At 52.0% G+C, this 24,845-nt stretch overlaps 1 protein-coding gene across 1 annotated transcript in view; it reads right to left on the bottom strand.

The window, feature by feature from the left end:
* Positions 1-8,313: 8,313 nt before the first annotated feature.
* The window catches only part of HADH (hydroxyacyl-CoA dehydrogenase), a 53,120-nt gene continuing 36,588 nt past the window's right edge, over positions 8,314-24,845 (bottom strand). The window contains exons 4-8 of the mRNA XM_075543942.1: positions 21,894-22,020; positions 19,659-19,748; positions 16,100-16,172; positions 9,974-10,090; positions 8,314-9,115 (exon numbers count right to left, since the gene is read on the bottom strand). Of these exons, the coding sequence (XP_075400057.1) occupies positions 8,997-9,115; positions 9,974-10,090; positions 16,100-16,172; positions 19,659-19,748; positions 21,894-22,020 (526 nt within the window). The 3' untranslated portion in view covers positions 8,314-8,996. The remainder of the gene's footprint in view (positions 9,116-9,973; positions 10,091-16,099; positions 16,173-19,658; positions 19,749-21,893; positions 22,021-24,845) is intronic.

A 24,845-nucleotide genomic window follows, 5' to 3' on the forward strand; every position in this document is an offset into this window, starting at 1 on the left:
CCCATGCCAGTGCTGAGATGCTTCCACTGCCACAGGATCCACAAGACTTTCCACCCACTGGCCTGTGATCTTCCTGCATTCTGCGTCATTGTGTTGCATGAGTCTGAAGAGTCTAGACTTGTATTAGACATATGGGCTAGTATTGCACTTATGGACTTGATATGGACTGGACTGGGATGCTTTCTTAATATACAATTACTCTTTTATATAAAGTTCTTTCTTAGATATCTATGAGTGTCTCTGGATTTGTTTCTCTAGTCAACCTGAACTAACACATTGCGCATCAAGACCCTTCAGCTACAAGCTGCCCCATCTGTTTGAGCCCAGTGTGAAGATCTTCTGGGTAAAGTTGGTGGTGTGCTGCACTTGCCGGGCCTCGGAGAAAAATGCCAGGCATCTCCCTTAGGACGTAAGATCAAGTCAGCATCAAGGTTAGAGGAATCACTGTGAGAAAAGGCCCACCAAAGCCACTGCCCTCAAGCTGGTTCCGACTCACACCGACCCTATAGAGGTTCAGACACTGGAAATCTTCACAGGAGCAGATAGGCCTTTTCCTTCTCCCTCCAAGGGGCTATGAAGCACTGGCCCTGTGGTGAGTGGTCCTACACTTACCTGACAGGTTTTACAATTCAACGTGGAGCCTAGAATAGTATCAGAACTTCCGAGTGGGGTTCAGGCTCAGCCTTCAGCATGCAGTTTACACACACCAGTGCCTTTGATCATAAGCTGTCATACAAACATAAGAGCAGACGTTTTCTACCCATGGAAATAGTTGGTAGCCAGGACTAACCAATCTATTTTTTGCCCCAAGAACAAAGGAGTACACAGACAAAGGGGGAAGGGTCTGGGTTTTTATTGTTTGTTTGTTTGGTTGGGTTGTTGTTGTTTTTTGGGGGGGGGATGAGGGTGGGAGGAGTCAGAGTCACGAGATAGGGCCAGTTAAATGGATTGCATTTTTGGATCTCCATTAAAAGTGTGGAAGAAATGGGCAGAAAATTGTTTGCCATGTGGAAAACGAGTATTACATACAAAGAATGGGAATGATAATACTGCCCACTCTCTCTGTCGCCATGGTTGGAACGGAAAGATTCCTCATTTTCTCTTCTGCTTCTGTCTCAGAATGTGTACTCAGCGCAGTCCCTGGCAACTGTTGTGCCCCATGATTTTTCTCCCACCGACAACATAATGGTATGAGACAACAGAAGGCAAACGGAGCCCCCACAGTGCCCTGGGTGTTGCAGACCTTCCTTTCCCGGTGAATGCATGCAGAGAACCCTGCACAGTTGGAGAGGGGGAACCGCATGGAAATCTAGCTTGTCCTCTGTGCCCAGGTCTGGAGATATCTTTCCGCATCATGATTCTCCAGGTGTCTCACAAAGCCAGGGTATGCGGTGCTCACGAAAGCCAGGTGCCTGGTAACAAGCCTCACCTGGCTTGCACGTGCTGGCATCTGACCTATGCTAAGCTTGCTCTACTTCTGAGATTCTAATTAGCTGGACTGGCCACTTCTCTGTGTCTGGCCCTCACACACACAAAAAAAACCAACTGACTGCTGCTGCCCTCGAGTTGATGCCAACTCACAGAGACCCTATAGGACAGGGTAGAACTGCCCCGCGTGAGTGTCTGAGTCGGTAACTCTTTCCCAGTATTGAAAGCCCCGTCTTTCTCCCAAGGAGGGACAGCCGAGCTCTGCAGCCCAATGCAGGTCAGCTAGGCCATGTCTGGCACTAGAAAATTCCAAACTTGCCCAGGAAGCCTTGGCAAAAACTGGGCTGTTTCATGAGCCTTGGGCCTGAATGAGGCACATCAACTTCACTTTCATTCTTGCACTTATCCGGGATGCCTGTCTCTACTCTCCCCTTCGGCCTGTTCTCTGAGAACAGGGCTTCTCAGACTACAGGGCAAGGTCCGCAGCCAGTGGTTGTTGGCGTGTGCCACTGAGACAATTCCAACTCAGGGACCAAGCGACCTCATGTGACAGAACCCGTCCAGTTTCCTGAGCTGTGACCTGCAGGGGAGGCATGGTCTGGGGAGTACGGGGCTGCTAACTGAGATTCCGCACTCTAGGCGCATCAGCTGCTCTCCAGGAGAAAGATGAGGCTGTCTGCTCCCGTGAAGATCTGCAGCCTCGGGAACGCTCTACGGGCAGGGCCGCTGCGAGTCCCGTCCACTCACTGGCAGCTTCGAGTCATCTTTCTGGGAATGTATCACCAGGTCTTTTCTCCCAAGGACCCAAGGTTTGGAATGGGTTATTCCAGTTTGAGACCCCTCCTGGAATCTACACTTCCACCTTCCATGCATGAAATCTGAATCTGTATTCGAACAAGCTCCCGGGTGGCTCCAATATAACCTGTGTTTGGGGTACTTAATTAAGCCCTAGCAGGGGGCCGTATTATTCAGATTTAATATCTACTGTGGAAATTCAAATTCTCCAGTGGGGAATAGGTTGAGATGAGATAATTGGTTCAAAGCCCTGGATCAAACCACATCGCCCACACTACCCTCTTAGCAGCCTGTGCCTAACTGTTTCACCTCAGGGCTCCTTCGCCTGAACTGGTGGACAGAGGACCCTGTAGTGCAGGCTCATGGGGGTTGGGGTGGGTGTGCAAATTCAATCATGTGAATAAGATAGCTGTCTTCTCACCAACCTCCAGCATTAAGGATTCCAAGCCAAGAAAACTACCTCCAAGAGGTCAGTTCTGACTCATAGCGACCCTAACTGAAGGGGTAGAATTGCCCCTGTGGGTTTCCCAGCTGGGAACGCTTCATGGAAGTAGAAAGCCTCACCTTTCTGCTACAAAATAGGTTAGAGTGGTTTCGAACTGTTGACCTTGAGGTTTGTAGCCAATTGCTTAACCACTACACCACCAGGGCTCTTGGTGTATTTAGGTTGGCTGTGATTTAATTCTAAAAAGCCATAAACTAAATGTACTAATGAGAGACAGCCTGCCCTCCCCCACTGCCTATCCACTCACATGCAAGACGTAACAAGAAAGGGAGGACAACAGAGAAAATCAAGGCATGACATTAATAATCACCTTACCTTAGGCCTGACTTGGAAGGCCGCCATGCTGGCTTGCTTGCTGGCAAGAACCCATCTGAGACCATGTGCTGACAGGGTAGCTCATTCTCTTGAACATACCTGTGCCCTGGTTCTCAAGTCAGGATGTGTGTGTATACACAAGTTTCTATGTCCCTCACTTTTGCAACACATCTCAGTGAAGCGGGGGCCTCCTCAGCCGACGTCCTGAGCACATCTGCACCAGACACACCTTTCTCCTGGCCTCACATCACAGGGACGAGCGCAAACCTCTCTGCACCAAAAACCAAACTCACTGCCACCGAGTTGATGCAATTCACAGCGCCCCTTTAGGGCGGGGTAGAACAGCCGCTGTGGCTTTCCCAGACTCTTAACTCTTCACGGAAATAGAAAGCCCCATCTTTCTTCCAAGGAGCAGCTGGTAATTTTGAACTGCTGACCTTGCGTTTAGAGGCCCATTGTGTGACCGCTATGCTACCAGAGCAGGGCTAGACAAGAGCTTTCCCACAAATCCACGCAGTGGAAGGAAAGCTTGGTCTTCGCCCTTGCCCTTCCCGGGAGGGAAGGCTCACCCTGAGGACAACAGAACTCTGGACCACCCCCTTCCCAGAAGCACATGCTCCGGCCTCTGCACGGCTCTGGCCTGGGGCACTGGGCTCAGCCACCTAACTTCACTTTGAAACCACTCCTTCCCTGGCCAGCAGCGGTGTGGGTCACTTTCTTGGTTCTCTCTCCTAACCTTGTTGTTTGCATCTAGTGCTGTTTGAGATAGCAGGAAGCAGAGTTCTCATTCCAGTTTTTTCTATCACACCTGGTTGCTTGAGAAATGACTCCCTTTCTGCTGGAATATTCCAGCAAGCGCACCTGAAGGAATGTCACGTGGTGACCCACACACATCCAGATATCACGGGCTCCTCTGCCTCAGGAACGCAGGCCGTGCAAGGAACCTGCCTTGATAAGCCGATGCCTCCGTCTGCCGTGGTCACCCGGCCGCCTTGCCAACGAGCCAAGAGCCTTGAATTCATTTCAGCCCTGGGGTGATTCTGCTCTGTACTCCTTGGTCTGCCATCACTAATTAAGAGACCTGGTGGGGACTCCTACAGCAAAGGGAGACTCTGCTTAGTGTCATTTCAGACTATCCTGTCAGGGACGCAAGGGTTCACCTGCTCCCTGGGGGATCTTCTCTTACGTACTCGCTTTTTCCCTGGGGTCTTAAACCACTCCGTCCACTGCCCACACATGCAACCCGATTCACGGGAGGGAGGGCGAGCTCCCGTGGTCCTGCGCTTGGTGAGCCTTCGGATCGCCAGTGTTCTGGTACCCCGGCATGTGTCTCAGACATAGCACCTCTGCCCAGGTTCGGGAAGAGCTCAGGCGCAGCTGTGCGGAGGCGGGATGACTGCCGACTGGGCGCTCCTGGCTAGAGGCAGAATCCAGCCTGTCAAACGGTAGCTTGATGAAAACCTTCTTGGTGTGTGGTCTTTGTAGGAAAGCAAGGGCCTCTGGGAACTGCCTGCCACTTCACCTTGCTCCCTGCTGGGACTTCACTGGGACTCCATCTGTCCAGGGGTGGCCCCATGTGCCCGCCCCCCCCCGAGTTGTTGGCACCCTGCCCTGCTTCCATCCACCTGGGATCCAGGAGACTCGGCACCAACCAGCCTGTGACCGCCCTGCTGCGCCTTTTGGCGTCACCGGCCTGCAGCTCCGTGAGCCGGCATTGGGCCCGGCTAGCCTGGATCTACGGGCTTGAGTTGGACTGGGTTGGGGAGCCTTCTTGAATGTAAAATTGCTTTTTTTAACATAAAGTTCCTCCTTCTACATAGATGGCTGTTGCTGGCTTGTGTGCTGGCTGTTGCTGTGTGGTGGGGTGGGGAGCTCCAGCTCTCTCTCCACACTTCCCCCGCCACACACACTCAGACACTCACACATAGACACACACACCCCACCTCCAGCCCTGGTGGCCCAACAGCTCAACTTCGAAGATTGCCCTTTAAAAGACACCAGGGCCTGTTCCCAATCTGCAGCCGGCTCCGCGCAGGTGTGAAAGGTTAGCGTGGACTGTAACTCGTTAGCTGCGCGCCGAGGAGGGACGTTGGACACAATCGGCCATGTGGTTTTCGGCAACACAATGAAAGAATAGTAGGCCCAATTTAACAGATAGATCCAGAACGAGAAACAACCCCCTGCATTGTAGAGTTCTGAGCTGAGAACTAGAACCCACCTCTGTTTACATCTGGAGTAGTAATCACTTAGATAGAATAATATACTGCAGTAGCCACAGTTAAGAGAAATTTAAAATTAAGAAGTCAATAAAATCAGTATCAATGATGTGATTTTTGTGTCTTGCAGGAAGTGCCCTTGGTTCATTTAATTATGGCAAGTGTTGGGAAAAGTTGCTAAAATAAAGACAAAAGCTGTGATTATAAAACATTAAGACTGGTTTTAAAATAATTTCCACAACAAATGGATTTGGAAAACATAGCAATGCTCTTGTGACTCAGGTATTTTAAAGTCTACTGTGCATCTACCATCACTTGTTTATAAGCCAGCTATGTAAAAGTAGCGCCACACCTTATTTTGGGTTGATTAACTGGCTACTTGGGATGAAATACAGAGCGCATTAAAACCAAGGTGGAACGAGACAGATGCTGCTTCAAACGTGTGGAAAGCGGACCTCACCGCCGAGGGAGACAACATCATCACTGTGGGTTATTGTCCGAGCCACGACAGACCCTGTCAGTTACGAGCAGGGAAGTCTAACATGCACTGCTGAGAGCTCCAGGCGAGTCCTAGACCCCCACAGAGCAGGGCCGGAGTGCCCCTGTGGGGTCTGCGACCAGCACTTAGAGGGGCACAAGGCCTCCCGTTTCTCCTTTGGAGCAAGCTGGTGGTTTCAAACTACCGACCTTTGGGTTAGCAGCCTGACACATAGACATTACACCACCAGGGTTTCCCAGACTGCAAATCTGTATAGGGGATAGAAGACTAATTTTCCTCCCTTGGAGAAAAGGTCTGGTCGTTTTGAATTCTGTGACTTTGGGGTTAGCTGCCTAGCACATCCGCACTCTGCTACCAGGGACCCAGATATCTCTCTCAAAAACCAAACTCACTGAGGGTGAGGGTTCAGGTGAGGGCTTGCGTTAGTGTTAAGGTAAGGGTTAGGGTAAGGGTTAGGTGAAAACAAACTCACTGCCACTGAGTCGATCATGACTCACAGGGCCCTTACAGGACAGACCAGAACCGCCTCTGGGTTTCCGAGACTGTAACTATTCATGGAGACAGAAAGCCCCGTCTTTCTCCCAAGGAGCCAACTAGCTGGTGGTGGGCTTGAAATGCAGATCTTGTGGTTGGCAACCCAATGTGTGAACACTGCACCAGGGCTCCTTAAAAACCCTCATCAGAAGTCAAAACTCACTGCCACTGAGTCGATGAGCACTCACAGCGACCCGCTAGGACAGGCGGAACTGCTCCTGTGGGTTTCCGAGACTGTAACTGTTTACGGGAGTAGAAACTGTCTTTCTCCTGAGCAGAGTGGCTGGTGATTTCAAACTGCTGACCTGGCAGCTAGCAGCACGTGTAACTCCGCCACCAGGGCTCAGTCCTAATATTAAAGCAATTCTTTGGAGAACTCTATTTAAGGAACTGTAATAGAAGTCTACGTGAAAGCTATACTCCGTGGCCCATGTAACCTTATTCAATACAGTATTTCATAAATTGCTTGGTTTTATTTTTCCTCATTAAAATTTTGTTTCTATCTTGGTAATAACAATACCACTAAGCGGAAGGAGAAGTGGGGCAAGGTGTCCTCCTGAGTACATCCTGGTACTTGGAGGTTTGTGAGGAAGGAAAAATGGGGACGGAGGACAGATGGCAGCAGTGAAGCAGAGCGCAGCCGCACGGGCCAGGGCTCACCCTCCTTTCTCAAGAGTGAGGCCAAAGCACAGAACAGGAAAACCTGGCGCCCGCCCGCTGCAGTTCGGAGGAAGCTTCCGTTTCAGCTGCCGGCTGAGGCCGAGCAGCCGCTCCCAACGCAGCTGCTCTGATTTGGAATCGGGATGACCCAGAGGCATTCCTTCCATCCTCGGCGTTCCTGTGGGAAGCAGCAGTGCTCGCCCGAGACCAGAGGCATGGAGCAAGCCGCTCCCACCTCCGTGATGAGGGGCCTTCAAAAGAGCTCCTTGACACGCTCCAGTCTCTTTACTCTCATTTCCCTACATACCTTTCCAAGTCCCCTTCTCTATAGAAAGATGTTCAGAATGTCCTCCGCATCCCAAACGGGAGGCATTGGAAAACAAACTCTGAAAAGGAGAAAAAGATGTGACGGCCTTTCTTTTTTAACTTTGGGGAGGGAAGGGAAGTCCAAGGTGTGCCTTAAGACCCATCAGAAGAAGGCTGCTGCACCCCTCCCTCCCATCCTGGCAGGTGTGGCTACTGGGCTGCCCAGCGAGTTCTTGGACTTCAGTGGTTAAGAGCGAGCCCGGCCGTTTCCAGGACAAGGACCACATCCTATAGGGGCTCTGGTAGGAGAGCGGGCGGTACTCGGTGGAAGGCCACTCCTCTGCTGGGTGAGCAGGGTGCTGCCTCCCACAGGGTAACCTTCATCAGTGAAAAGGCTGGTGGCTTCGCAGTGCTTCCTTCATTAGGAAACGTTTTAGAAGAATGACCCCCCAGTTTCCCAGAATGACCCCCCATGTTCTCTGTGTGGGAGCAACGTGTTCACTTTGATGCTATGCTATAATTAGATTCAAGTTAAATATATATCCGTACACTCCCCTGAGCAAGCCGAAAACAGAGGAAAGGAAATTCTCCGTCATCTTACCAGGATGCCCTGTTGGTGGCGGTTCCGTCTGCAGCTCTAGACTGAGATGGCTGAAACCACAACTTTGTACACCACTTTCTCGTCACAGCCTCGCTCTAAGGTTGACTCAACTTCTACACAGGTGGTGACCTAGGACCCCTCGACTTCATGGTTCTGCCATCTTTCCAGGGGCTAGCCCTTTCCCAGGCCAATGATGAAAAGAAGCTCGTGTTACACTATTAGATTTTGCTGGCACAGAAGAACACAGCGGTCTCTTAAAAACCCGTTCGTGGGGCCCTAGGACTGCTTTACTAGGGAGAACGCTGGCCGAGACCGTGGCAGGCAGGTCCATGCAGGAACGCCTTCCCTGTTGCTCCTCCCACCCTCTCTCCCCGCCCGCCAACACTTGACAAAAGGACAAGCCAAAGATGGGCACAACGATCAACCCTTGTTTTATAACCACTGAAGCTTTAGATTAAAATCATACACATTTTATTTTCAATTTTTATAGATCACATTTTATCAAAGCCAATTTGTAGGCAGAGTGGCATACACTGATTTGTTAAAACAGAGCAGACAGACAGCAGTCATCCAATGGCAGGGGTGAGTGCCCGAGAAGGCGGCTCCCATGCAAACCCAGCCCGTGGAGGTGCTCCCACCAGCCGCCTCTGGACGAGGCTTTGTACCAGCAGGCACGACGGCGCATGTCAAGCCCCGGGGGTAGGGCAAGGCCCGCGGCTGTAGGTCGCCCTGCTCTCAGACAGGACACATGTCACAGGCAAACGGCATCCCGAGGGCTCCGGACTCCCCCTCAAGGCAGCCCGGGGCCCAGAGGAAGGCTTCTCCCTGGACGAGGGAAGGAGACCAGACAATTCTTTACCGAAAGGGAAAGATTCTAAAGAAATGTCCGTCCCAAGGCACCAAGGGTACAAAGCTTTATCAGAACAACCCCAAAATGACCAGAATAAAAAAGGGAATTATTCTCAACGAAGGGATCTGTTACTCCTGTAACTAGTGGACATGATTACTTCAGAAAGATTACAATGAAAATGCGCAGTGAGCAGGCGGGGCGGTGCGGGAGCGTCTGACCATGGCGCGTTCCCACGGGCCCTCGGGCAGCTGGCTGGCACACGCTTCCGCGGGTGCTTCCCGGGGCGATCATTTGTATTTGTAAAACCCTTCTCCAGTCTTCTTGCCGAACTTCTTCTCTGCCACCAGCTGATTCAACTTCGGGCTGGGCTGAAACAAGGGGTTCTTTGAATCTATTTCTTGCCACCCTGTGAAGAGGAGGAAGAGGGTAGAGGATGGAGCATGGGTTATTGGCTGCCTCAGCCTTCCCATGGCGAGTCTGCTGGGACTGGAGCACAGAGCACCTACTGAGAGGTCCGCCGTAGGGCCCACTGAGGTCTCCAGTGGGAGTACCCGGCAGGCGTGGCAGGCCCAGCCGCACCATGGGTACGGTGGCTGCTGCTGCCACATGGTGGTGCGGTTCGAGGCTCCCTGCTCAGGCACCCCTAATGTCAGATTCCCATTTGCCAAAGGTCCAACACACCATGGAGAAGCCGTTGTGTCTTGGTCGGACTCTTCGGCGACACGTGTCACTGCCAGAACACTGTTTAAGATCTGAGTCTGCTGCTACCACTGGCGCTTTATGCCCGCGTGATTCAGTGCCTCGCGTGTCCCAGCCCTCTGAAATGCCACCGGTGCTTTGTGACACTTGACAAGAGATGAGCTAGCTCCCTCAGTGCTGCTACTCTGTGGCCGGGCCCAACACAATCACAGCTGTCCTTCGCCCGCCTACTCCCGGGACACTTGATTCGAGGGAGGCACAGAGGCACATTCTGAATGGTCTGCTTAGACTTGTTAGAATTTCCCTTGTAAAAGGGCGGTAGTCCCGGTGACCTAGTGGGTTATTTGTTGGGCTGCTAACCGCCAGGCGACAGTGCAGAGCCACGAGCCACTCTGCTGGAGAAAGATGAGGCTGACTGCCGTGGAAACCCCAGGGAGCAGTTCTGCTCGGTCCTACAGGGTTACTCCAGGTCAGCATTGACTCAATGGCAGTGGGGTTACAGTTCACAGTTCACAGATACTACCTTACTCAAGAAAGAAGAAAAATGGAGAATTCCAATTCCTACCATCCACAATAAACTTTGTGGTATCCAGTCCAACGTAGTCAACCAGTTCAAAAGGGCCCATAGGGTAGCCAGCTCCCAGCTTCATGGCAGTGTCGATGTCCTCCTTGGACGCATCCCCTGGGAGGAAAGGCAGCATTGAGGCCCCACCATCATTCCCATGACTCCCAACCATCATGTCAGTCCCTCCCATATCCACTAGAGAATTGTAGTTGGCACATTCAGAGAAGTCCTGTGGTCAGGATTTCTGACTTACATAAGACTTGATCTCTGAAGTACAAGGCAAAGGAGTCACGGAATTTCCAAAGCGATTCCCCTGGTGACGCACTGGGGTGTTGGGCTGCTAACTGGAAGGTCAGGAGTTTGAACTCACCAGCCGCTACCCAGGAGAAAGCTAAGGCTGGCTGTCTCTGTAAAGATTTTCAGGGTGTAGTCTATCAGTGGCTACACAGAATTTTGTTGCAAAACAAAGTAGTGGCCAATCATCTTAAATAGTTAAAAGGGGAGACAAAGCACTCAGGTAGGATTTTGTACCTAAAAATTTCATACCTTTAGATACAAAGAGCAAGAATTACTCAAATAATCTATAAAGACCATATTTTTCAAAGCATATGAAATATGAATGTATGCCAAGGATTTCAAGGTAATGAAATTAAAATACCGCCTAATTATATTTTCTGAGCAGAGTTATTGGTACTATACCAATTAGTCAACCAGAGGATCCTGAAAATGATTTGAGTTTTAAGCCTTAAGAACGCAAAGAATAAGGGTTCATGGGGGATGGAAGGTGGGGAAAGGAGCCGTACCAAGGGCGCCAGGAGAGTTTTGAGAAAGATGATGGCAGCGTATGTACAAATGTGCTCGACCCAATGGACGTACGTATGGAATGTGATAAGAGCTCTATGAGCCCCCAGTAAATGATTTTTTAAAAAGAGACAAACTACTGCTTCTGATGAGGGTGGAAAGGAGCTGGTTAAGACAGCCAGGGTAAAAAAAGAAAGAGTATCGATAAGGGTAAATCAAAAAGACTTATTATCAAATCGTAAAAACCTTTATTAAGCAAAAGTACCAACATGTGAAGCTATTGTTTCTTGGCACATTCCTCCATCTAGGGCAGCAGTTCTCAATCTGTCGGTCACAACCCCTTTGGGAGTCCAACGACCCTTTTCCAGGGGTCACCCGATTCATAATAGTAGCAAAATTACAGTTATGGAGTAGCAACGAAAATAATTTTGTGGTTTGGGGTCACCACCACACGAGGAAGTGCATTAAAGGGTTGCGGCGTTAGGAAGGTTGAGAACCACTGCTCTAGGGTCAGTACCTTCCTAAAGGCACGATTTCTATGGCTCTTCCCTGAAGAATTCTGTACTCCGTGATTTACACCAAGTGAAACATGGCAGCTCAGGCTCCTTTGCCGTCGGGAACAACAGGAGGTGGAAAATGGTGGGCTGGGCCCGGGTTTCTCGGTGAAAGTCTCCGGGGCTCTCTGGCTGCCCTATAGAATAAGCAGTGCATTTGTCCTGACGGGAAGAGGCCCTCAGCACAACTTTCTGGGCCCTTTTCTCAGCAACTGGGCTTTCGAGTTTCTAAAAGCTTCTTCCTAAGAAGGCCGTGGGTCATCCTGTGTCCTCTAGGATTCCCCCTTTGCAACTCCCCAAATGGCTGCTAGAACCCTGTGAGCCGACCTTTCTGACTGGACTTTAACTGTCTAGCAGATGCCCTTGGAAGCCACTGGTTTGACTGAGCCCACAAGCACCCTATACAGACCGAGAGCAGCGTGTTCCCCAGCGAACTTGCCTGTGGCCTTCCTTTGACTGCCAAGACTTTAGTCAGTTTTGTTCGGGGAACCAACCTGCAGGTTGGAGCTGGAGCCCTAGTAACAATACTTTATGACTCGCAATCTTAGCATAAGGTGACCAGACGTCCCGATTTTTAATAATTTTTCCCACGTCCCGCGGCATTTTTTAAAAGTCTCAATTTTTGGAAAGAATGCACGACAAGCTAGGGTATCCGGTGTTCGGCTGCCATGTGGCTATTTCGCCAGGATATGAGTTCTGTCAATGGTGTCCCGCTTTACCAATTTAGCATGAACCTTCTAAGGGACTTTAGTCATCCGTGAGCTGTTATTATCTAGCATGCAGTGAGCAGAGAGAAGAAACACATGCAGAGGAAGAGGCAGGGAGGGAGAGAATAATAAGACGAGCCTTTAAAGTGTTCTCGGTACCAGACAGCTGAAGACAGGTACACCAAAATGTTCCACCTGGAAAGTACTGGAGAGCCATGAGATTCGGCGCTTCTGTGAGCACAGGGCAGCACTGACTCCGACTGCTGCCCCGAGTGCCCTGGGACCCCTGCCACTGAGGCCGGCGGGTTCTCAAGGGTGAGGAGGGTCCTACGAGAAGGCTAGAGGTATGGGGTGTGGCCCCCAGTGCAGCCATGGCGTCTGCTCGGAGGGCTTCATTAGACCCCAAGTCTCCTAGGGGTTTGCACCAGGAGCTGGAGCTGACATCCAAAAACACCCCCTCCTGGCTCGGCCCCAGCCAGTTCCCATGTTTGGGAGGAATACTCTGCCCGCAGATCTGTGCATGGCCCAAACCCAGACTTCCTCTTCTGCTCAAGTATCGCCTCATTCATAGGCAAAACGTATGTGACCCATAGAGATGGCTACCGGGGCCTAAATAGTTCGTGGAAAAACCCCCCATCTTTTTTTTAAATTCTATTTTCCATAACTTTTTTGAAGCCTCCTTGTATATAAAATATGTAACAGAAACTGCTGGAACTTCCAGTGAGGCCTCTTGTTGCCCCACTTGATTTTATTTTCCTTCCCGGTCACCGATCACAGCCTAGCACGTGCCCTGTATTGGCTCACTCGACATGGTCTGTTCTCACCTGGTTTGCTCCTTGGGGAAGGGCCCCGCATGACGGAATTGACTTACTCAAGCCGACATGCAGGGAGTGGCGACAATCCTTGCACTAGTGGCAAAGCTGCGGGCCCAGGTTCGGAGATACATGTGAGGGCCACTGTATTAAAAATGCCAACTAGGGTGACAAACTCATTCAAACATCTAAATAGCCTGAAAGTCAGCGTAAATGTCAAATATTTGTTCCGGGCACCATACAATAGTTGTTAAAAGTAGCAATAGCAACATCGATCGGGAAGTAAAATGCACACACGCAGATCAGGGTGCCAAGTATGGGTTAGACGTGTGCTGTGCTTTGCACTAAATGCCTACATTTCTTTCAGTACTCCCTGGGAATCTGACTGCCTCTTCAGAAAAAAAGAGCACGCGCCCACAGAACCCCACATCAGCCTTAAGACGTTGGTGGGACAGCGTCCCCTAACTCTGGACCCCACAACAAAGAGAAGCTTCATCCCTGAGCTTTCTGTTCTCCACGGGTGCCAGGATGGGAAGAGGGGCAGCTCCCACCTCTCTGGCTCATCAGCACCACCTACCAGCCATTCGTGGCAACCACACCCACTACCTGGACGGACACGCTAGTGACCAGCAAGGGGACACAGCCGCTTGCCTGCAGCTTTCTCCCACCGAGCGGCTGCCGGACTTGAACCCTAACAGGTTAATCCCACTGTCTAACTCCCTGAGCCGCAGGACTTCTTTCACTTAGGACATGCCGCCAGAGAGGTCCTTTAGGGTGTCACGAGGAGGCCCCAGATGGCACCTCGTCCGGCAGAAGACGCACCGGCAGGGTGGGGGCCTGAGGAGGGGCCCGGTGGGAAGCGCTGAGCAAACTCCTGTGGGGCCTGATGAAATACGGCGTGTGGTGATGGCGGCGGGGGCAGAGGCTGAGCAGGGAGGTGGTTCTCTGGCAAGAGTGTCCTGTTTGCTTGGCCACTCCAGAACCATGGCCGATGTCTTGGGCAGGGAGACGGCCACCAGCACAGCCTCCCCGAGGAGAGCTAACCACAGCGCCCCCCCCCCACCCGGCCAAGGGCAGACCCATGCTAGTGGGTGTCTCTGGCAAGAGCAGCCGTCCACTGTAGGCCTCAGCTTACTCACAGGTCTTAAGAGAGCTCGAACCCACAGGAACAAAAGCAATTAACGACCAACCAGGCCGCCAACTGCAGAGAATTGTTCTGAGTCAGAGTGAGGAGACGAACAGAAGGCACAACACAGAAGCCACGAGGCTCGGGTACTCAGGGCAGCGGCGAGGGTCCCCAGGCGACCACCAGTCACTGCAGGAGTTGGCGAGCAGCACTAGAGGGAGGGTCCCATGGTGTCCTCAGCCGCACAGCATCCAGGAGACCTGACCGGGCCGTGGCTGGAAGGATGCCCTCACACGCCACAGAGCCACACGCCAAGCAGGAGGCATTACCAGTGTGGGACAGAAGTGTGGCAGAGGCTAAGTGAGGAGAGGCCAGTGCGAGCCCCTGCAGGGTTTCCGCGTGCTGCTGGGGCTCGGGCCACCTGGGCTGCCCATGTGGGAGGCGAGTCCACGGCGTGGCCTATGTCTCCAAAACATCTCCACACGGTGGCAGAGACCGGAACACGACTCCCTTTGCTGCCTGGGGAAGCTAACATGGCTGGGCTGGCATGGGGAAGAGGGGATGAAAGCGCCAAGCAGGCATGGCAGACATGTACCCAAAGTGACCAGGGGACAGACGTAAAACGAGAGGGTGAGCCCAAATTAATCTCCCGCTTCAGAATGGAAGTAATGCTCGGAGCAGCTACGGAAACAGTCACGAGTCAACCCTTGGACAGGGCCGCCTGCTGTGACTTTCTGCCACTGTCACTCTTCATGGGGGTAGAAAGCCCGCTGTTCTCCCAGAGCACCTGGGGCTCTGAGCTGCTGGGTGGCGGTTAGCAACCAGCGGATGTAACCACTGCCCCAGGGCTCCTAGGCGCAGCTGGGTGGCAGCTGGGGGGCTGTGGGAGGAAGTGGAGTTTCCTGTGGAGCACTGGGAAAGAGTCCCACGACTGGCCCTTGGGGGCGGAGCAGAGGGGGGGGCCACCCTGAGAGTAATGCCAACAGGGGCCCCAGAGCACTTCCCAGTGGGGCCAGGCAGCCTCCCTTCCCAGGGGTTCCGCACAGGATGCCGACAAAGGCGCCACTGCTGTGGCAAAGGAGCGGAGGACAAGAGGGCGGCGTTGGGCCAGCTGTAGGCTGCTCGGCACATGTAAAAATATACCAAAGTGACAGCGTTCCAGTGAGAAAACATCATGGAGATGGGGATCACCAGCAAGCTACGTTCTAAAGCGTAGCATTTTATTGTCATTGTGGGAATAAAACAAAAGAGCCTTTCAAGGTAGGGCAAAATGCTTCACACTTCCTCTGAGGCGTAATTAGGCGTTTGTTGATAGATAAACACAGAAGTGCTGGTTTGATCTTGGAGTAAAAGTGAGGCAACTGTTGCCATAAACCACAGAGCAGAGTTTTTAATATTTAAAGCAGATTTTGAGAAAGCAAATGTGCTTTCATCTCCCTGGAAGAGCGGGTGTAAACATTGTGTCTCAACAGGGACATGCTCAGGAGCCAGCCAGTGGTGAAGGAAGTAATTGAGGACAATTACGCCTGCTTGGTGTCCCAGTGTGGGAAGGGGCCGGAGGCTTTGCCCAGGGCCCAGCGAGGTAGAAAGGCCGAGGACAAGGACGGTGCCATGTGGTGGACCTGGGCCATGCCCAGACCTGGTGTTTCTACAAGGAGCAAGGCTCGTCTTTGTGGACCATCTTGTCGGTGTCAGATGTAAACCGGTGCTATGGCTCAGGAGGGAAGAAGCATTCCAGTGTGGCTGAGGCAGGGCAGAGGGCTGCGGGGACGCCTTGTCTACTCTATCAGCTGTGGACCCCTCGGCAGACACTCACCGAGGTTTAGGCTCGGAACCTTACAGTGTTGAAGATCACCTAGTCAGCCGTTTGAAAGTGCTGTTTCTTTCAGAGCAGTGCACCCTGAAGGAAAAGCGGTGACCCAGGGTGTACACATGGAGGCTGGCTGGGCCTCAAGAGTTCTCACAGATGGCCCAGGGAACCCTGGGACATAATGGCAGCGCGGCAGAGCCCAGAGGGGTGAGGCCTGAGCTCACTCAGCCACACCACACACACTCCCTCCTCTCCCATAGCCCCCATCCCGCCCCTCCCCCTGCCCTGCCCAGCAGCCCAGAGCTGAGGCAGCTACCTCGTTCATACAGCCTGATTGCCTCCATGAGGTATGGCACCAGCAGTCGGTTGACAATAAACCCGGGAGTGTCCTGTTTCAGGAAAGAAAAAAAATAAACCGAGTGAATGTTCAATCTAGTTCATCAGAGACAGGCGGGGCTTTCTACTCCCATGACTTGTACCATCTCAGGGCCTCACAGGGGTGCCTGCCCTGTCCTGGGTCGCGATGAGTCAGCACTGACTGGAGAGCAGGGAGTTTGGTTTCTGCTTTCCTCTGTGAAGGCCCTTTTTTTGTATCCTGCGGTTATCAAGCTAGTAGTATTAAAATTACCAATACAGCCTTGTTTCTATCTCATAGATCAATTTAACCAACAACCACAGCACTTAAACAAACTGAAAACACCCAGAAGGTCCTCCTGCAGATGGGAGGGGGTAGGGGTGGACACGAGGGCAGGCAGAGCTGACCACATCACTCTGACGCTCCAGCTCGCTTCTGTGGATCGGGCCATTACTATCGGCTTCATCCGTTCTTGCCATGATCACACCGACAAATATGCAAATGGCACACACACACACACACACACACACACACACACACACACGGCGGCATGCAAACAGCAGCCCTGTTACTTCTCTGCTCGCTGACCCGCCTTTAGAAATCTAGAAAAAGTAACACTCCACCTTGAGCAAGACCTCAGGGGAGAATGACATTCCGGGCCTCGGCCTGCTTGGTCTCGCGTGCGTTGCTGTCCAGGCCAGCATGATCGAGCGGGGGCAGAGCACCCAGGCAGACGCTGCTTTCCCAGCACACCCCCTAAGACCCACAGCCTTCAGGCAGCACCAGGAACACGCCCCGCAGCCCCCCATCCCACCCCGACCCACTGCCCTCTCCTCCTCGCTAGGACACCTACTCCCCTCTCCTGAGGACGCGCTGCTGGGCTTTACTGATCTCCTTTGGGTGCCTGTGAGGAACCCTTCGGGCCTTGTATGCTGTTTAGGTGAGTCCAGACGACCAGCTCCTGGGTGACTCCAGCAGATGGCTGACCGCACTCTGTAAACAGGGCCGTGAGTACACTCGCTGCCAGCGGTCCCGACCTCCACCTCCACCTCCCCAAGAGCACGGGGAAGGGGCACCAATGGGCTTCGCCAACTTAATCAAGACACATTAATAAGGCCACTTTGGATACTGAAAACTGAAGTGAAATCGGCTTTTTAGCTTCAAACGTCTAATTAGAGAAGCCCGGGGTCGAATGGCCGAGAATGGGAAGCACACTGCATAGGAAAGGCAGGGCCGGCTGCCGTTCCGACAGCCACCAGCCCCGAGTCAAGAGCTCACAGGCCTCACTGAAGAAGCGCTGGCACTCACACATGCTTACACCCACCAGCAGTGAAAGAAATGCTAAAATTAAGTAGCGTTTCTGACAGCACTGTGAGGGTTTTGTCCTCAGAAATGACGCTGCAGAGAAAGGGGCACTCTCGCAGTAGTACACTAACTACACACATACCAGAGAAAATACCGACCCACTGCCATCGAGGTGAGGCCGACCCACCGTGGCCCTGGGGGTTTCCAGGACGGTGACTCGTCACGCAGCTAACCATGGCAGCACCAGGGCTGCACTGATATATTACAGCGGTTCCAAGGAGAGCCTTTTTACAAGGAATGCAACTGGTATAATGGTAAGGCTTACCTTTTTCATAATCTTTTATGTATTTATTCAGTATTTTAATATGTGCAAGGCACTGCTCTAAGTACTACATAAACTAATTAATCTACTTCTCATAATAACCAAGTGCTACAGTCCTGTCAGCTAATTGCAAGGTCATTGGTTTAAAACCACCAGTTGGCTCCATGGGAGAAAGGTGAGGTTGTGGCCAGGTTTACAGCCTTGAAAACGGTACTCAGGGTTGATGTGAGTCAGAATGGATCGCATGGCAGTGGGTTCAGATTGTCATGATGCAGGGCCTTCGGGTCCTGAGGCACAGCAAGGTCACATGATCTGCCCCCCATCCCACAGTAAGAACCCAGGCGGCGGGTACAGAGCGCAGGCTGGACACCGTGCTCTCCTTCCGCAGCTCTCACTACAAAGGCCGCGTGTTCTGGGCACAGCAATGTCGTTCTTCTTCACCAGGTGCTGGGAAACGGAAATCCTGTTTTTACAAATAAAGTTTTGGTGGAGCACAACTAAACAACCACGCCCCACCGACAGCTGTTTTTGCAGTAAAATGAACTGCAAAGCTTGAATTACTTAGTGTCCTGAGTAGTTACATACAGATAAAGTGTGTGGAGTTTTGTTCTAGGTAGTTGTACTTTTTAAAAATATTTAAAAGCCTAAATAACTTAGCCAGAACTCCCAAGAATCCTCAGGTTTCTTAGTGCCTAGGATTTAAAACTTGGCTGATTATTGGAATCACCCAGGGATCTGGTGAAAATACAGCTCCCTGGGCTCTATTTGCAACCCAGAGAAACAGAATCACTGGAGAGAGGCGCCCAGGGATCAATTCCAATGATGGAACAGGGTGGCGTGAGGCGCAGAACAAAGAGGAGCTGTCTACTCTCATAAAGCGGTACAGTCTCAGAAACTCACAGGGGCAGCGCTGCTCTGACCTACAGGGTCAGCAGCGAATGTGGTTTGGGGATTTAAATACAGCACTGCGAGCTAAAGGAGAAATGTTTCAGCAAGCAAAAGGATGCCATGAGCAGAAGCACCATGACAGAAAAGATTGCGTCCGACAGTGTGCATGTCACAACAACTGGAGCTGGGTGTACCTTTCCCTGGTACATAAGTAAACAGACAAACAAGGCTTACGACCAAAGGCAAAGAAAGGACTGGCTTATGGAGCTACGGCTTTTCTTGACACAACTGCCCCCGAGGGGAACTGCAGACCATAGGGGTGCGAGTCTGAGGTTTTTGGCAGAGGAAATAAGCTAACAGAGAAACTCAAAATAATCAAAATAAGTAGCTTATCACTTCAGACAACTAGGATGGTTCTATATACAATAAGCAGGTATCTCATTGTATATAAAAGAATATGGCTGGAGGTCAAGCACACCTTTCCACTCTGCCCTGCTTACTGAAAAAGCACCGTGCAACGCTCTCTGAGATACAGCATCACCAACGTCATTTCGCGTCGTCTGTAAGTCACTTTCCCTTGAGTCAAGCCTCAATTCCCCACTACGGTGCATGTACCCTCCAGGCTGAGCCCACACAGGGCTCTGCTCCCAGTGGCCCAAATGAAGCCAATGCTGCTGGCTGGGGACACCAAAGTCACTTGTGGAAATATAGCTGATCATCACCTAACAAAACCCAGGATCCAGAGTCTAGTTTCACCTCTTCCTTTCCACTGGAACCCTGGGCAGCACCTAACTGCCTTGGGCATGGGCATGGGCATGGGCATGGGTGGGGGCGGTGACGGGGCTGAGGAGCCAGCTTCCCCTGCTGGCAGACCAGGTGATGACATCCATGGAGCTTACTCAGCAGAGCCTGCTGACAAGCATGCAGTGGCCAGGGTTTTTTGCTCACGTAATTCCACCAGGCTCTAAGGAAGACCACCCCCTGCCCACGTTACCCATACTCTACCTTGCAAGAAACAGGATGCTTTCCCAGGGTTTTGCTAAAGTCTATCAGGGATTCAAACGTCTTCTGGCTGGTCATGGGAGTTTTAATGACCTGCAAATGCAAAGCAGAGAATGGTGTGTCAGCAAATCACTCACCTCAGAATAAGGGCTTCAGACAACATCAATCAGAAAGACCTACCCAGCAAAAACAGTGTTAGTTGCAGAACAGAAGTAGAGATCTCAAATTATATACAAAATATCCACCTTAAGGTGATGAGGAAGTGAAGAATGTATAAAATCAAGGCTGACAGGGTGGTGTGTGTGTGTGTGTGTGTGTGTGTGTGTGTGTGAGAGTGTGTGAAGATGGAGACGAGGAGCTTCATGAGACGGACCACAGACAGGGCTCCACAGTCCAACAGCGGTGCCAGTTTGTTCACAAGAGGTGGGGCAGAACCGCCATCAGAATCAAAGAACTCAAGCCAGGGCAACGAGTGAGCGGCCATGTAGGGCAAGGCTGTTTTGTCTTGAAACCAGAGGGGACACGTGTTTGTCCACATTCATTCAATAAGCAGCAGTGTGCCAGATGATGACCTGGACAGTCCCAACTGCCAGGCGAGTCAAACATCCCCCGGCCATCAGTAAAGGCGCGGGCCCCGGGTTCCTGAGTCGGCCTGGGCGGGTGCGAGCAGGACGGGCCGCATGCAGCAGAGCACTTGCGCAGGCTTCCCCAGAGCATGGCAGCCCTTGCTGAGTCCAGGTCACTGACAACCAAGGTGTCCGCGAAGTGCTCGACACCATCAGGTCAATGCGGGGCCAACAAAACCGATAAAAACCTACCCACTTTGTCTTCACCTTACCCATCTGAGAGGCCTTCAGAGAGTTTGGGGACAAATGGATTAAGGGACCCCCGTTCCCCCTCCCCACACACACTTTGTGCAGCCTCCTCCTACAGTTCGCAGCATTGTGCAGTGGCATCGGTGTTTGTGTGCATCTGAAGCGTCTCTGAAAACTGCACCTAAGGAGGAGAAGCCCAGTGTGCAGTGTGGCAGCTAAAGGGATCCACCTCCTCCTAGATGCGGAAAGGGGAAAACCGCCATGCTTCCACTTGGTTCATTTTTTTCTACTGAATGACAAGGCGGTTTCTTCTCTTCCCTGTGTGCCTCCCCTTCACTCTTCCTTGTCTTCAAAAGTTGCCCAGGGGAACAGGAGTAAAATGGAAGAGGCTGAGGAGCAACGTGAGTCGAACAAACCAATTTTAATTGCAAGATGGGTCAGACTGTCTCTGGAGAGAAGGTGCAGTGGTTAAGGCGGAAGTAAACGCTTGTGCAGTGGGTGGTGCGGAGGAATGACAGCAGAGCAAAGGGGCTGCAGGAGGAGAAACCGGCCCCGTCTCCACCCCAAGCTCCCGGCGCCTTGGCCAGCCTCAAAGGCTTGCTGGCTCCACAGCACCCACATGGGCAGCAGCATCCCCCACACTTCGCATGGCAATAACTCCCCAACCTCAGAACAAATGCTACTTTAATAGTGGCTGTGCCTCAGAGCCTATAATTAACCCCCTGTAAAGGCAAGTTGCCACATTTCAGGTGCAAATTGTCTATTGTGACTCCATCTCCCTCATAACCCAGCCTCCAGCAATCAGACAGAAGCAGCCCCATCAGGAAGGCTGGGGGTCAGCTTCCCTCTGGCCCTCTGCCCCCCTCACTCTGGTTTGGGGTCAGGTGGTTCAAGGCTCTTAGGAGTTGCTTTTACTAGTTTTGATCACAACACACAGAAGGTACACCTCATCTAGAGACCATGACATGGGGCCAGAATTCACCCCAAGAAAGGTAGAGGGCACAGCTGCTCCTTCAGAAAACCAGGCCTCTGGGAATTCCATGTCCAGCTTGGAGCTGACTGACCCACCATGACACTGCCAAGCTCTGTGATCTCCACAGGCAAGCGGTCTCTCCCGCTGCTCCCGCCCACCCCTCTGCAGCCAGTAGGCTGCAAATGCTAGCAGTCGTCCAGGCTGCGCCGCTCACACACAGGCCGGCGACACACAGGGCCTGTCTGCAGATTGAGTTTTACTCTGAAAGGACAGACAGACAGTGATGCGGGAAATGCAAGCACGAGGAGAGCCTTCTGCCCCCAACCCCACCCCAGTGACATCAAGCGGGTGCAGTCAGTCCCTGGGAGGCAGGGTCAGTGCAACTCCGAGAAGCAGGGCTGGGGACGCAGGAAGGCAAGCAGCCGTGCCCGAGCAGACCCTCCCACTGACCTCCACAAGCTTCATGAGGGGCACTGGGTTGAAGAAGTGGAGCCCGGCAAATCGGTCCTGTCTGGTGGTGGCATTGGCTATGCTTGTGATCTGCAAAGAGGAAGTGTTGCTGGCAAAAATTGTATGTCTGTGGAGAGAAAGATGGTGGGAGATTAGAAGCATCATCGTTTGCCTGCTTACTGCTCAGTTGTCCTGGCCCTAAGGGAAAGACACCTCTTTCTCTTCATTCAAGAGCCTGAGACCAAATGACCAGGCTGCACAACTCTTAGGCTTTAAGGAGTAAAACACTCCCTGTCTGCTGGTAGCTCTATGAGTTAGGCACTGAACTGCCAGGTTGGTGGTTCAAACCCTGGAGAAACAGAAAGCAATTTGCTCCCATCCAGGTGTACAGCCACGAAACTTCCCTGTCCAGTCCCTGTGCATCAGAATCGACTCCCTGGGGGCGGGTTTGGCTTGGAGTCCCGGGCACTCATCAAACGAGTTCACCAACCTCCAACGGAGACTAACGAAGGAAAAGATACGTCACAGACATCCAAAATAAAGCCTATAAGCAAACCCCTGATGAGTAAATAAGAACGAAAACCTCTTACCCCAAGTGGAAATCTTCACTTTTCCACAGAACAGGGATTGAAATGAAAACAGAAGAAAATGAACACTGTCAAAAAGGGAAGTGTTAAGGGTACACAGGAGTTTGGAGGAAGGAATAATACATGTTTAATGTCTTCTGCTCACAAAATCTCTTAATGTAAAATAGCTTTACATTAAGAATTTGAATTTAAAAAGAACTGCCCGGCTTGAAACCAAATTTAAGACAACAGTAAAGAGGTCTTAGAAACCCATTATGCTAATCTTTACACACAGCTTTCCTATAGCGCCATCTTGTGGGTAAAAAAAACAGAGACTCACCTAATGCTAATTACCATTAAACTTGCTGAGGCTCCAGCAATATACCATTGGCTGCCTGAAACTAGTCAGAGAAAGACAAGGATTTCTACTCCCATAAAGAGTTACAGTCTCAGAAGCGCACTGGGGTAGTTCTATCCTGCCTATTGGGTCGCTATGAGTCAGAACTGACAGAAGACAACAGGAAAGGAAGGAGTGTTCGGGAAAGTGAAGGGGAGACTTGGTGAAGCCCAGTCAGCGTCGGCGTCAGCCAGCACTTCTGGTGCACCGCGGCACCGACCTCTTTGTAACAACACCCCCACCCTCCCCCCCTCCCCAAAGGCCAACCAGGCTTTTCCACTTTCGAAAAATGATCCATTGTGAAGGTTTCTGATTTCTAGCTTTCAGATATTCCTGCTCTGGGGTAACAGATAGAAACCGCCCTCATTACAGCCAGTAACCCTGAAGCTTCTCTGCTGGTAACACCAGTTAGGTCCACACACCCCCAGGACACACAGAAAGCCCACAGCTGCAGCGACAGCTGGACAAAGCCTGGGCTTCCCACTCTCTGAAGAGTTACAGTCTCAGAACTCACAGGGACAGTGCTACCCTTCCCCACATGGCCCCTATGAATCAGCATCAACTTGATGGCGCTGAGTTTGACTTTGGTTTGGGGAAGGAAATAAACTGTTAATGCCAAGATCAGCATCTTTGTCGACCACACCTGCAGGCACCTGCCAGCCAAACGAGGGGCAGCCAGGGCGTGCGTGGGAAAGTGCACTCTGCAGAACGATGACCTGGGTCCTCGGGTGTGGCCCGCCAGCCCACTCGCCACTCCAGAGCACCGGCGCTCACCCAAGTGCTCAGCTGTGTCTCCTGTTCAGAGCTTTTCCTCAGCCTCGTGTGCTTGCTTCTCGACAAGCCCCTTACAAACTACACTGTACCCAATGTTCACTGCGGCCCTTTCCACAAGAACCAAGGGGGTGGGGACGTATATCTCAATAAAGCTATTTAAGATCAACTTAGTCCTTCCAAAAACTGGTGATATTCCGAGGGACCAGTGCAGCAGAGAGGGCCTGCAGGCTGAGAGTTTGATCACAATCCACAGCATGGCATTCACACGTCACATCTCTCTCTTACAGGCTGTCTTGAATAGTGAAGTGCACACAGTAGGCACACAGCAGTGTGGTCTGTATCACGTGTTCTAAACAACCCCATGTCATACGTACCCACAGTCTATTTTACAGATCAGCTGGTCTCAGAGTGTTCCACCAGGGAGGTCTTGGAACTCACTCGACCCAGATCCCTCCGCTGGACACCAGATGAAGCTCAGCAACAGGAAGGTGGAGGACAACACGATGTGTCCAAAGCCAGAGAGTGAAGTGGTGGCCTGGGACACCAAGCCTCCTGCCCTTCATCTTCCATCGCTCACACTGACCCAAGCCTATGGCTGGCTACAAGGGAGTAACCAGTGTCTGCAGAGAGGTCACGCTGTTTGGAGAAACGCCCTTCCCTGTGGTGGCTGCTCCGGAATCTGAGGGCTCCCTGGAGACATGGGAGCCAACCTCTTGATCAAGAGTGTATGCTGTTCTGGGTGGAAGTCGCTCCCCAGAGTGACACACAGGTCCCGGGACAGGGTTTGCCTGCCAGCAGGCTCGCTATCTCCTCACTCACCACTGCTCCCCAGTGGCTACCAAAGCATTACGTGTCCTGTCATCGGAGTCTTGCAGTCCCAACCAAGAAGGCCACATCTGTCCAAGCACGCCACAGAAGGCCATGAATAAACCCGCCAGGCATCTCGATGGCCCAGAGTCAAGAGTCAAGCCCACCAGTGGCTCTGGCTCCGAGGTGGCCTGAGGCTTGTCCATGCTTACTGACCAGGCACGTGGTCTTGAGTCCCAAACCCTTATGCTTCTGGCCGACATGAGGTGGGCTCTCCCATCCCTCCCTCTGCCAGGACCTGGTTATTCACTGTCTCTTTAATGCTGGCTGCTCGGAACTAACCTAGAATAGTGAGAGCAGAGCAGAGGGGAGTGTGTCCAGGTGGAGCGGCCCTCCCTTCAGTTCCAC

The sequence above is a fragment of the Tenrec ecaudatus genome, chromosome 3 (assembly GCF_050624435.1).
Source record: "Tenrec ecaudatus isolate mTenEca1 chromosome 3, mTenEca1.hap1, whole genome shotgun sequence".
NCBI classification, from domain to species: domain Eukaryota; kingdom Metazoa; phylum Chordata; class Mammalia; order Afrosoricida; family Tenrecidae; genus Tenrec; species Tenrec ecaudatus.